We start from the raw sequence: 13,612 nt of genomic DNA on the forward strand, positions 1-13,612 counted from the left end.
ACTGAAACCACAGATTTTCCGTAAAAGAAAACGTGCTACAGAGCCTTCTCGGGTGTAGTCCCGAAGATTTGGAGCTCTCTGGCTCTGGATGTCAGCCTGATTTCATCTACCGCTTACATAAAAAAAGAAGTGAAAACATTTCTGATTAATACGTTTTTGCCCTCAGATCACATGCATTTTATTCATTTACTGATTTTGACTGCTACAGGGCTGACTCCCAATAGAGGTAAAGCTTATTATTTTGTTTATACTCAATGTCTGTTCCTCGCTCGTATATGTGACTAGTTTTGATCCCACACTTATATCCTACCTCCCCTTCATGTAAATCGCTCTGATACCCTCTAGGGTCATGTTCACGCTATATAAAACTTTATTTAAAAAGGGTGACTGGACAGTGTATTGGCCAGGCACGTTTAATACTCGGCCAGTGCTATTATTAGTGAGCTGCTATAGTGTTTAATTGATTAGCACCTACCCACTTGGAATGGGAACCCCAACTAGACAACCCATTCACACCAAAAGGAAAAACATAGATGGCTATGCAGTGAATGAATACAAAAATCTGTCCGCAGTTTTCATCATTTTGTATTTCGGGGTTACAAACATATGTTTTGATCATTTTTATACATCGGTTACAAATATGCTCATTGGTGAGTGCTGATAAACATGCTCATGGATGACCACTATGCAGTTACAAACACACATGCTAAAGTTCAACCATGGCTTAGCCGTCTGTAGCCATTTTCATCGAAGTATGTCTTCTGAACTGATTTGAGTTGTGGCAGGTCAGTCTTGCATATGGTGAAATACCAAAATGGCGGTCGTGGTAGGGCTAGATATGGTGTGGTAAAAGGTGTAGTCTACTCTGCTTACTGATAACAGGTTGTTGCTCTTTGATTACAGTTCTTAACCTGAGGCATGCAGTGAATACAGTCTGACTCGTACATGTGCTTTCTGGTTACCCGCCTCCCCTACCTACATCAATACTACCATCATACAGATGTCTCTTACTTCAAGCCATAATTTTCCACCAGATCATAGAAGAGCCCCACCTAAGTCAAAAGAGAGTTACCCCAGTGCACTTACCATGCTTCACAGATTGGTATGGTCTCCAGCTTTGCGTCACGCGAGGGTCTTCGTAGCCGGTCCCGGTCTTCATTCCTAACAGTAAGACTGGAAGGTAGTAACCACATTTACAGTTCAAGGCGCATAGCATGCAGACTCATGTGGGACGCTACTCACCCAGGTGTACTTGCATGTATAAAGTCTTGCTTGCTGGGTGGTGAGTCGCTTAAGCTGAATTGGCTTCCCTACCATGCACAGAACCACATGTGGAGCCCGTTGCTAATTGCAGAGAGAATCCCTCCTAAGCTTATGAGCAGAAGCCTCTGTGTTTAATGTGCTGTCACTTGCTCAGCCTTGTAACAACCCGCTGTAGTCCATCGCATGACATGAGGTTGCTTACATTGCTTCACAAAGTGCCCAATGCGCCAGAGGTCTTTCAAACTACCTAGCAAATCCTGTGCTAAGTAGCAAAATTTGTGATGGTGAAAATTCAAATCACATTGTCTTTGGGACTCAATGTCAGCATTGAAGCACAAGGAATATGGAGCGCCAAATAGACATTCGACCCTTACCATGCGCAAGGAAATGCTGATGCAGTCACTAAGCAATGAAAGGTTAAGAGCTACCTTGGTCAGTCGGTGACCTTTGCTTTGCTCAATGAATATGTCTTGAGCGGCAGCTTCCACTGTGCAAATTACAGCAGTTGATCTTGGGAGGTGGAGCTTGTTTTGGCAGAGCACACCCTGACCTTGGAGGGCCATAAGTTGCCATCATTGCACTATGTGAGTGCAAAGATGGTGGTCTGATGTCCCTTCCAGGCCCCAATCTCTGAATTCCTGTAAATCCATAGGGATTCACAAAATATACACTTCCCCCGAAGATACATGTAGCTCAGAAAGACACCCACACAAGGAGCCACACTAGCCACAAAGTTGGAGCCACTGACAAACACCTGGATATCAACACATCTAGTCACTCACATGTAGTCAGAGACGCAAAGTATCATGGCCATAGTCACACACGAAATCTCACACACGTGGATGAATTCCTCGATCCACATCTACACCCAGACAGTGTACCGTGCACACATGGGAGTCCTTCAGACATTATCTCACACTTTTGTGCACATCCAGAGAGACCCTCGCAGACCTTTGCCGACATCCAGTCATATGTGCACCATCCAATTCACTTGCAGTTATATCGCATGCCCATCCAGGTATCCATGCACACACTCACATGCACTTTACTTAAGACCAAGCAGCATTTCTCATGCCACAGCCCCCTTTACCATTGTACCTGGTAAGCTCCATATTGTCCTGAATTCATTTTGTGAAACCATATATACTGACTGGGCTTTGAAGTGCGCATGCATGCTCTTGTTATACTTACTAGTCTCATTACATAAACGCAGAGGTTTTCTTTTATTGAATATTATTTCGTAGGTCAAAAGCATCCCGAGTATACCATTACATAGCCAATCAGGTTAAGGAATGGTTGAATGAAACCAGACATTTATAATTCTGCACCTGTATCATCTCTTATCAATCAACATTCGTAGTGGTAAAGTATTAGGAGGAAATCGCCACAAGAACACTACAAAGGAACGTAGAAGACAAAATACTGAACTCTCATCTGAAGCTGGACTGTCAATATATGTTTCAGATTTCAATTGGAGCTACTCACTTGTAGTGGCTGCGCACTAAGCATGGATTAATATGTTAGCAAAGATCATTTATAATTATGTTTCTACTCTTAACTCTAAATGGTGGGAACGTGCAGCTGTCACTATATGGAATACTCTTCCCCCCACCCCCCACCCCCCCCCCAAACCCCCCTGTTTGCATTTAGCATCCAGGGCTGCTGGCTGCTCCATAGACTTTAGTGGTAATTACTGCTTCATAATCCTTCTATATGTATGCCCACTCCTCCCACCACCTTCAATTGCTCTCCTGATACCCCCTCTGTGTATAATTTTTTGCATTGTCAAGGGCCTCTTTTTGTGTTGGAATTCTCATCCGGTGCATTGGAGCAGAAGGAGCATCTTAGCTCACTGGGCCTTGAACAGGGCCGGACTGGGATAGCAAACCAGCCCTGGCAATTACGTCCCGCCGACCTAGGGGGGCGGTGGCAGGACCACTGCTGCTGTGCTTCTGTTACAAGGGGCCAATATTGCAGCACTGCTGCGAAACTGGCCCCCAGTAACAAAAACAGCTTCCACCGGTCTGCCCACCGGGAAATGCCAGCTGCCCACTACGGCCAGTCCGGCCCTGGCCTTGAAACAGACTAGTACAAATAGGTGAACCTGTGATCTATTAGGAGCATCACAAAAAGATGTGCGGTCAAAGCCATGGCAATCCACCACATCCTGTTATGCTGGAGAGAAGACCCCAGAACAGCATCCGATTGACGAGAGTTAGTCCACATCTGCAGATGACAACTCCCTAGCGGTAGTAGCCATTGAGCTACGGTACCCCTGAAATAAAATGCACTTTGTCACAGTTGTCGCTCCTGCTCCTGAATGTAAGGATGAGGACCTTCAGTGATTGATTTTTTATGTGTACCCTCAGGAAGTGTCATAATGAAACTGACAGTCGCTTTGCAGTCCATGGACCTTGGTTGGACCCTTCTCCCGCAGAATCCACCAATAACCACAGGAGGCTTTATTTACTTCTTCTCGATGTCAAGACCTATGATTTGTGGATCCATTCCTGAATGTACTGTTTGTCATTTGTTTCATGAGTACTCAAAGGGCCTTACAGCTGCCTGCTGCACAAGATTGATTGGATTTATTGTCACGCATTGGCCTGTTTCTTATTCTGTAAATACATCAAACATGCATTGACAAAATAATCCGGCTGCATGATTGCACCTTTTTTCTCCCCTCCTTTTGTTCAGGCTCTCCCTATGTGCATAGAGTAGTATTCATAACTTACAACAAAACATATTACACCTAGAAGGTGCGGGGGGAGTGAAACAATGTCTCTTATCTACGTCTGGTGCTCTGGGGGAGAAGTCATAAATCATGCGCACTCTCCCTTTTGAGAAAATCACCTCCCAATAGGCGCCAGGCTGGGCGCCGCCCCCACCAATCAGAACGTTGTGATTGGCTTAGGGGAAGGGAGGGAGGCTGCCTGCTTCCCGTTCCTGCGAGGCAGGAAAGCCGGAGCAGACCCAGCAGTGAATACCTGGGAACAGTAAGTTTTATATATATTTTAATATTAAGACCTGGCTATTCCGCCTTCCTTCGGATGGCGGAAATAGGCCATCGGTAATTGTTCCATTTGGGGCCCTGGCTGCAGGGTGGGGGGGTGGTCTGGGGCACAGTTGCTATGTTTTGAATGGTGTTTTAGCTCGGCGACACTCCGTTTGGAGTAAGCAGGCGCTCTATAAATTGTATAATAATAATTATTATTATTATGTAAACAGACCCCGCCTCCCTCCCCCCCACCCGTGAACCATGCTGGCCGCAACTGCAAACAAATGTCAGGTAACGTGAAGGAACAACAGAGGGGCATATTATCAAGAATGGCGATAAAATGATCACCCCTTTAGCGGCAGGAAACTAAATAGCAGCCCAGGTTCTGGTGTTAACCTGGGCTGCTATGGGAATTCACGAGGGCATATTATCAAGGCCATTATCGCCACTTTAGTGGCAGTTTCCTGCCGCTAAAGCGGCGGTAATTTTATAACTGTTCTTGATAATATGCCCCGGAACCCCCACTATTTTTTGGGAGAGGGGAAGTGCCTTCACATTCCCACTTTCCTGCAGTAATTTCCCAGTGGGAGATTACTGGAGAGGGTGTAGACTGGGATATTACTGAGGACAATGTAAATTTCTCTGCTTCCCGTGGACTTCGGCCATGGGCGCCATGGGATCTTGGGCAGGAAGCAGTATCAGGGATAGCCTTCAGATGGCGCTGCTGCATAACAAATCAAATTGAAGTTTTGCAGCCAGTTGCTGGATATTGATACCAATGTTCCGAATCGATTAGATAGCGGAAAAACATGATTCTTAATTGTGCAACAGATGAATTATTCTCTTATAAATAATGACATCGACTTTAACCTGAAGGACAATTACAGTATTAATGTGCGGGAACATGTGGTTACATTGCCGAACCTGCACCCCTTAGACCAGGGGTTCTGATCCCGCATAGCGCACAGACACATTCTGTAATCCTGGACAAATGGCTCCGGTACCCTGTGGCCCAGTTGCAGTAGTGCACTTTTGTACAACCTTTCCAGAGAATTTTCTGTACACTTCTGAAATGTGGTGCAACTACCCTGTTACGTCACAACCTTTGGTGCCCCAAGGTTTAGGTCCGTGGGCTGTGATGTCTCAAATCAAGGTAGAATTTCTGAGAGCGAACCCTGAAATCAGACTACGGAACATAATACTTTTCTGAACTTGACGTAAACACGTTCAAATGCACAGGCTAATGTCTGAGAAGCCTGCTCATTTCCCGGATAAAGCCGTAAATCAGTGCTTAATTTGAGCCAGTGCTTTCCAGTGCTGAGCACCGGCACTTAATTGGTTTTCAGTGCTTGGCACCGGCACCTAATTGTCAACATCACACTTAGGGCAGTCTGCCACCAGGTGGCGCTGCTCATGTAATTTAGAGATGAGCAGTATAACAGTTGTGTAGAAAAACAATATACTTTAAACAATTGCTAATACCTGCCTCTCCAGCCATCCCTTTATGTTTGGGCACCTGGAATAATCTGAACTGTCGCAATTACATGCAATCGAGATGGTTAGTAGTTGTTTTGGCAGCAATGACAAGGGTGATGGGTGGTGCAAGCTGCAGTGGCCTCCTGATCAGAGCCCTGGCACTTAATATTTTACAAATTAAGCACTGCCGTAAATACATCCGGGTAGTTTTACACATACGGCCGAAAATTCAGGGGCATATCACTTCATGTATTGAGTTGAAATACTGGAGATCGCCCGCAGAGCTATTCACATACATACACTACCAACCCAATCAGGTAACAGAGTAACATGCATCACTCTGCGGAGGCAGCCCTGCTGAGCCAGTGGGCCTGTAGCAATCCCCAATCACAACCAACACAGATGTTTCACCCATCCAAAGAGAAGGGTAACCTGTCTATCGTCTCTCCTTCAGAGGACTGTTAAATAGCTAAATTGTATACTTTTTTTGTCCCGAAATCTCACAAAATTCCATGAAAATGTCACTAAATTTGCCTTATCGGTATTTCAAGCTTTTTGTTTTACCCAAGCGCACACATCGCGTAAAAAACAGTTAAAAAAGACTGGTTGGAGCAGAAAATGTTTCTATTGATGAGACATTTTTTGTGTGCAAACCAGTTTCCTGTGTGACTTTTTTTTTACACGGGTTCACAGGCGAGTAAGAACAGTGATATGAATTCGCGCAATGCGTAAATTCGCGAGATTGTGCGAATTTCACAAATGCCGCCAGCGTAATTTCAATTGTACCCGGCCTACTACATCCCACGCCCCGTTCATAAAGGCATTCAACTACATTTCCGCATAGACAAGGTAGGAGAGGGGGCGGTCTCTACATGTAGGTCTGTGAATATTATTTTGTAGTTTGAGAGTAATACTACTTTTATTTTGTAGTTTGTGAGTAATTCTACTGTAGTACTGCTTTACTTACAACAAAATGTAGGCTGTGAATAAGCCCCTATTTTATCTTCCCGATTCATAGATAAAGCCAATTAGTATCCACTCTGTCCCTTCTTTTATAAAGTTTTAAGGAAAAGCCTGTGTACAGCCATTATATCTACACATAGGTAATAAACAAAAAACAAAAGCAGTACACATTGCCAGAAACAAAGGTTTCTTTGGACAGTGGAGGGAGGTAGAGCAGAGAAACAAGAAAAAGAGGCTAAGCAGGCACACACGCCACATGAAGCAGCCTTTTACAGAGTGCCTGGGATGAAAAACAGTAGGTAGTATTGCTTGTAGGTAGTGCGGAGAGAAGGTGGGGGGAACTAAATTAGATAAGATGCATATTCAAAAGCAGGTAATGAAAGACATCACCTTTGCCTGGATAATGCACACTCCCAGACCTTCCATATCTTCCATTTCCATGCACAACTAGTTTTTTCTTTGCATTGTGGGATTTGTAATCCTGATTGGCCTATTGTACAATCAAGGCGAGGCTCCCAGAATGCAAAGAAAAAACCTGGCTTGCATGAGCTACTCATGCGTGGATATGGCAAACTAGAAAACTCCTGTTACATTATACAAAAGAAAGAAAACAATCCCTAAACAGGTCAGGCATCCGAAAATGCAGAAAGAACACTGTTTCTAAAGGCTGCCGAAAAACTGCCACCCAACTGCAGGCAATAGGGAGAGAGAAAGTTGTGAGGAGACTTCTAGGTAGCCGCAGCACAGATATCTGATGCACCCTTAAAATCCGCCCAAGAAGTTGAAGTAACCCTGGTGGACTACCCCTGAACCTGAGAAGGAGCGTCCGACCAAGAGACCCGTTAGGCTCACATGATAGTGGACTTTATCCACCGAGAAATTGTGGAATTAGATGGCGAGATCTCTTATCAGGCATCCCAAGAGTGACAAACAGTGAGTCAACTCTTCAAAAGGAGACAGAACTCTCTAGATAGATGGTCAAAGCTCTACAGAGATCAAGAGAATGCAAAGCCAACTCTTCCACCAAAGAGGGATCAGGAAAGAAAACAGGCCAAACAATATCCTCCAAGCAGTGAAACTGTGAAGGGATCTTAGGCAAAAAACTAGGACTAGGTAGCAGAACAACCTTGTAAAGTAAAAAACGAATAACTGGAGAAACTGTCAACAAAGCCTCAATTTCCCCTCCCTGTCTACCTCAACACACTACCACCAAAAAGATCACCTTCTCGGTTAGAAACTTGACAGGAACAGAGGTCAGTGTTTCGAAAGGAGGACCATTTAGGACCTGAGCACCAAGGGCAAATCACAGGAGGGAACCGGAGAATGTGAGAAATTGCGAAGAAGGATGGAAGCCAGAGGAACCACCTCAAAGAGACAGTCTCCCCTAAAAACTCGAATTGCGGCACACCATCTCACAAAATGACCCCAGTCGCTATCATAAGACTTACGAGTTGACGGCCTACGAGACAACTGAATCGACTCCGCAACCGCCACTGAACAGCCTTGCGCAAAAGGCGTCAACCTCTCAGCAGCTAAACCCCGAAATGGAGGCGCTGCAGTGAATACTGAGGTAGCATTGGTGGGCTCAAGGGGGAGGGGTGGAGAGGAAAGAAACAAGGTGGACAAACAGCCAATTCAAGGAAAAAAGGGTACCACGACTTCTGAGACCACCATGGAACCGCCAGAATGGTTGACCAGTATCTTCTACAACTGGGAATCAAGGGACGGGAGGGAAGCAGTGCAACAGGCCCCCTGGCCAGGGAATCGAAAGAGCAGTCGTTGCCCAAGCCTAGGGAGAGGGAACCAGGGAGTAAACGCGGGGAAGCAATGCATTGCCCTCAGCGGCAAACTGTTTCAACCACGGGACGCCGAGTGTCCGAGGTACTTCTTGAAAAATTCGGGTAGAGAGACACATTCAAATTGATGAAGGAAACCTCCGACCGAGCTGGCCAGCAGGCCCATTCTCCCTCCCAGGTAGATAAACTGCATTCAGAAAGAGAAGATTCTGCTTTGACCACAGAATCCACACTTAAATGACAGCAGATCTTCAGCATGCAGTTCCTACTGCCAGAAAGAAAACACACAGGATGTGACATGGTGTGTTCCCCTCTTGCGGTGGTGCCTGGGTAATGGTGGCCATTTTGGTGGAACTTTTTGATTTTCGACTAGGGACATGTTCTGCCGGAGGGGAGATGGATCTCAAGCGAGGGGGGGGGGGGGGGGGGGTATGGGGGGACTCCATCCAGGAAGACGGATGAGGAGGTAATTAATGCACGTCACATCGGACTTTATAAAGTAAGCCTGACTTTTTTCTCGTTCCTCTATATAGACACTTCCTCGTTTTTCTGTATCATCGCGATATCATTGTGATGTTTGATGGGAGGGTACTTGATCCCGTAATTATAACTTTTGATAAGTGGCTGATGATTTTTAAGTTGACCACATGATGGCACTGTTGCTTCGACGCTGTTTGCTTGGGAATCGATAGTTAATTAAGTAGCAAGGTGTTCTGTTTATGGTGAGAACATTTTGTTTGTGTTTGGGATGATCAGATATATTTCTCTTATCATGGGGTGGAATTCTCAAAAGGGCGATCGATGAAGCGCTTTCTGAAAAGTGCAACATTCGCGTCACGGGCGGTTATGGGCCTTCCTACGCGGTGCTGTAATGGGCGAGGGCAGAAGAGCTAAAGGACTGAAACAATACCCACAAGAGAGGCTCTATGCTTCCCATTGTATTCAGTTATGCGCAATTCTTTTACTCAGGATCACGCTGAAGTTTAAGTAATCCTAACGGAAGTGCTAGTTAGTGGGATTTAAAAAAAAGAAAGAAAAATATCTTCCAAAATGCAGGACACGCATTAAATTATCTCCATCACAGTCCACAAAACGTCAAGTATGCAGGGACACCCCACCCCATGCCTGCTCAGTCAGAGCAACATTAGAGGTAGTGTAACCAGCAGTCTAAAAATATCACCACAAGAGGGCGCCAAACTGTAACAAATGGCTTCAAAGATGCCAATTTTCTTCTACTGGAGGTGAAAGCATGATTCGGACCGCTAAATCATATGCAAATCAACATTTTACAAGTTCAAAGCCACTATTAAATCGCCCAAACAAACTATCTTTACAGACAGAAGTATCTAAAGCTTCTCCCTCCTGGAGAATGGCCGCACTCCATCAGAGGACAAGGCTGCCTACATTGGCTCAAACTCAACGTTGACAAAACGGAAATTATAGTCCCTGGATCCGATATGTCCTTGTGACAACCTACATTCTGCCCATCTATCTTTGGGCCATTCCCACATCCCACCAGTGTGCTTACGTTAGCGGTACAAAGATAATAGGATCTAGGCCGGTATTCTGTAAGTCTATATTTAAACATAAATCCTCACTGATTCACTGCTTAAAGTCGCTAGGAGCTCCTTGCTTTAGTCCAACTTCTGCTGTCCGTAAATCTCTACGCTGGCTTCCTGTTCAACAGCGCGTTATTTTCAAAACGGTGTCATCTATGCCTTGTCTCCTGCTGAGACACCACCCTAAAAAGAACTCTTCGTTCATCGAAGTCAACCTGATGCCGTTTTTCCGTCTGTGTCCCTATCATTTGCAAGAAGCTTCCCAAAGACCTTGAACTTATGTCCGACCATCTTGCTTTCAGTAAAGCTCTTAAAACCCTGCTGTTCTGGTAATGGTGGCTTCTGCTTTTCTTGACCATGTCATTAATGCCAGTGGCAAGAGGCCTTCTGATGACAGCGGTCCATCGCTAACAAAATTCATCGTAAAACATTACCTGAGTTGATTGACAAATGCTCATCAGCGAGACTCGCTTCAGTATGTAAGAGCACGAACTGATACTAAACATAACCTGTATTTGTAAAGTGCACATTCATACGTGAGCATCTTGGCGCCGAATAACATGTTTATTGTTGCCCAACTCAATGGCGCTCATTTTATTGTCCGTAGAAGGATGAAAGGCTGAGTGAACCTGTGACCGTGAGATCAAACAGAGGCCCCTACAGTGGGCGTATTTGTCCACTAAGTCACCAGACCCAGCCTGAGAGTACTCGTGATGCGGCGGTGGCTCTATTACAATCTGTCCACTCCTTTGCATACATACAAACATAACCTCATTTGGCTGATGTTACCCTCTTTTCACTCATATTTGCCCTCCTGACAAACAAAATGCCCCATAGATTTTAGCGCGGTTGCCTTCTTTTCAAACCTGTATCACCCGCCTAAAAGGTTCATTCTTAATTCACTTTGATCGGTTCACCAAACTTCCCTGGGAACTCTGGAAAAGTACCTGCCACCCTTGGTGCCACCTCATACCCCTCTTCTCATTAGCCCTGGCAAGGAAGCAGTGTTGAATGATGTCATTGGTATTACTGCAGTTCATCAAAGACCATAAGAGGTGGTGCCTTGTGGGTGACCAGGGCCTGGTCCTGAGGAAACTCTCCTGAATGGAAAGGAGAGGAACAGCCGCGGAGGTTGGGAGAGAGAGAGAATATAGAATTGCCCTTATAAGGAAAGGTCTATGCTTTAGTGGGTCAGGGTGGGTTGGCTGTGTGAAGGGTATTAAACAACCTGATCTCATTCCCTTTTAAAAAAAACATAGTAATTAGGGTGGGAGGTAGTCTTTAACCCCTTCGATGCGGATGACGAGCTCAGCTCGTCATCAGCCATGGGGGGCGTGTGCGGATGACGAGCTGAGCTCGTCATTTTACGCGGCTTTTAGAAAAAAGCCGCGTAGGGGAAAAATAACCGCCGCAGCGATGCGGTTAAATTTTAGAAATAGGATGTTGTTAGTGTCATTGTAAATTCATACAAATTTAAAAAAATGTCAGTGTGTTTGGTGGAGAGAAATGGGCAACCATTGGTAATACCACTCACTATTGTGTTCTTTTTAAAAGGGTAAACCCCCACAAACCATACCTGCTTCTACCCTCTCAGCAGCCCTTCTATTTGTCTGTCTTTATGGTCTGGCTTGACAGCGGAGCTGTCGCCATACAATTATGTGAGTATCACTAAAGAGGGGCTTTGGTTCTGCCCACATGTTGGAAGGCCGGAATATATGTTTTGATTGGACAGAAGTTGTGTGCTTCCACAAAAAAGGTCTAGCCCTCCGCACAGCTGTGATCATTTTGTTTATTCATTCAGCTGGCTGAGCTTGAAATTACAGGTATGGTACATACATACTGTTGTAATGCCTTAAAAGTGTCTTAGATACTAGATAATTTATGATGTTTGTGTTTCTCTGGCAGCAGCACAAGTTGGAGGAGAGCTGCGATTAACCAACATGGATTTTTAAGTCTGGCTTGACAGTGCAACTGTCAATTGTCCTCTTAATCTACACTACTATAATTCTATAGTTCTTTGTTTCCACACACATATATTCATTACCATCCTATTTTATTTTAATGTTTCACATTACCATATTACACTCCTTTAAAGCCAGACCTATTGGCACTGCCAATGCTTGTTTTAAGTTTTCTGTTGGCATTTTTGTTTCAATTGTTTCTTAATAATAACACATCAGTTAATATATAGTTTTGCTGCTACAAGTTTGTACTTTCATGGCATTGAAAAAATGAGTACACAGTTCTCATTTTATAAACATTGAAAAGATAAAGGGTCCGGCTAGGATTTGGACCTTTAATTTACAAGCGAACGCCCAAAAATTGAGTTCTCACTTTTTAGGGTAACTTGCTGATTGATTTTGGCTTTGGTGGGTGACTGGAGTACAATGGAAAGATTAACTGTTTAATAGAGAGAAAGTGAAAACAATGTGAAGGAAGTGGATTATGGGAGTTAGCAGATACCAGTGGAGAATTGGTGAATTCTGCCACATCCCAAGGTTGGGGTTTGTTCTTTGGAATGAAACGTTACAGGATGTACCAGAAATAAAGGTACATGTTGATCATGTGTGTGAGGAAACTTTGGTGTTTTGTCCCTTTTAGAAGATTTGTTATGCAACTTGATAGAGGTGCTGATTTCCTTATGAAGTGTGGGGTAGACCGCAGCTTCCTAGTAGGCTGGAAAACCTATAGTTTGAGTGGGAGTATTTCAAGGAAAAGAAGTTATCACTACAAAAGTTAGGATATACGTTTGGAGCAGGATTAGGAAACGAACACCGTTTTTTAAGCACTTATTGGAATTAAAGAAAGAGCTGTGCGTGATCAGGCAGTATAATCAGATGCGGACCATTGGTGGCAATGGCGATCCTATTACTGGCAGGTGAATTGTCTAAAATAAAGGCTCACATTTTGGTAGACCAGGTGAGGAATGATTGGATTAGGGATTTTAATCACAAAGACAGAGTTAAGGGATGCAAAAAAGGGACAGATCAAATATGCAGTAGGATAAGGTTGAAGTTCTATGATAACATTTGACATGATAAGATGGATAAATCTGGGAACACTGATGTTTAATGACAGTATTGTTGTGGGTCAGCTGCCTGGTAGTTGGATAAGAAGCACAGAGATACTCATTCAGATATAATGAGCACTCCAGGCTGTTAACCTACATGGATTTATTTCCCTTAGTATTTCTAAAGATAAGGCATTTACCGAGGTTTCTTTAACATCTGCAAATGATTGAAAATTAAAACAATTGGCATGGTGCAGCAAGTTTTCATCTCATACAACACCTTATCATGTGTTCAAGTTCACCTTTTTTACCCTGTAAACAAGCATTTTAATGTATAGGGTGGCTCGATGTATGTGAGCTATAGAGACCCCTCGAACGCATTTATGGTGCTGAGATTTATATTATGAACTAAGCTCAGCTATATATGAATTTAATCAATTCGGTTGTGTGTGATATAGTGTCTTACAGTACAATTAAACAGGTTTGGCTCAAAATCTAAGATGTGAACAGAGGACGGCTAAATATAAGGGTGCGTATTGGGAACCCT

The 13,612-nt window shown here is 44.2% G+C and overlaps 1 protein-coding gene across 1 annotated transcript in view; it reads right to left on the minus strand.

Moving 5' to 3' along the window:
- The window catches only part of RGS19 (regulator of G protein signaling 19), a 284,177-nt gene that overhangs the window by 46,499 nt on the left and 224,066 nt on the right, over positions 1–13,612 (minus strand). Inside the window, exon 4 of the mRNA XM_086932792.1 lies at positions 1,087–1,161. Within this exon, the coding sequence (XP_086788918.1) occupies positions 1,087–1,161 (75 nt within the window). The remainder of the gene's footprint in view (positions 1–1,086; positions 1,162–13,612) is intronic.

The sequence above is a fragment of the Lissotriton vulgaris genome, chromosome 7 (genome assembly GCF_964263255.1).
Source record: "Lissotriton vulgaris chromosome 7, aLisVul1.2, whole genome shotgun sequence".
Lineage (NCBI taxonomy): Eukaryota > Metazoa > Chordata > Amphibia > Caudata > Salamandridae > Lissotriton > Lissotriton vulgaris.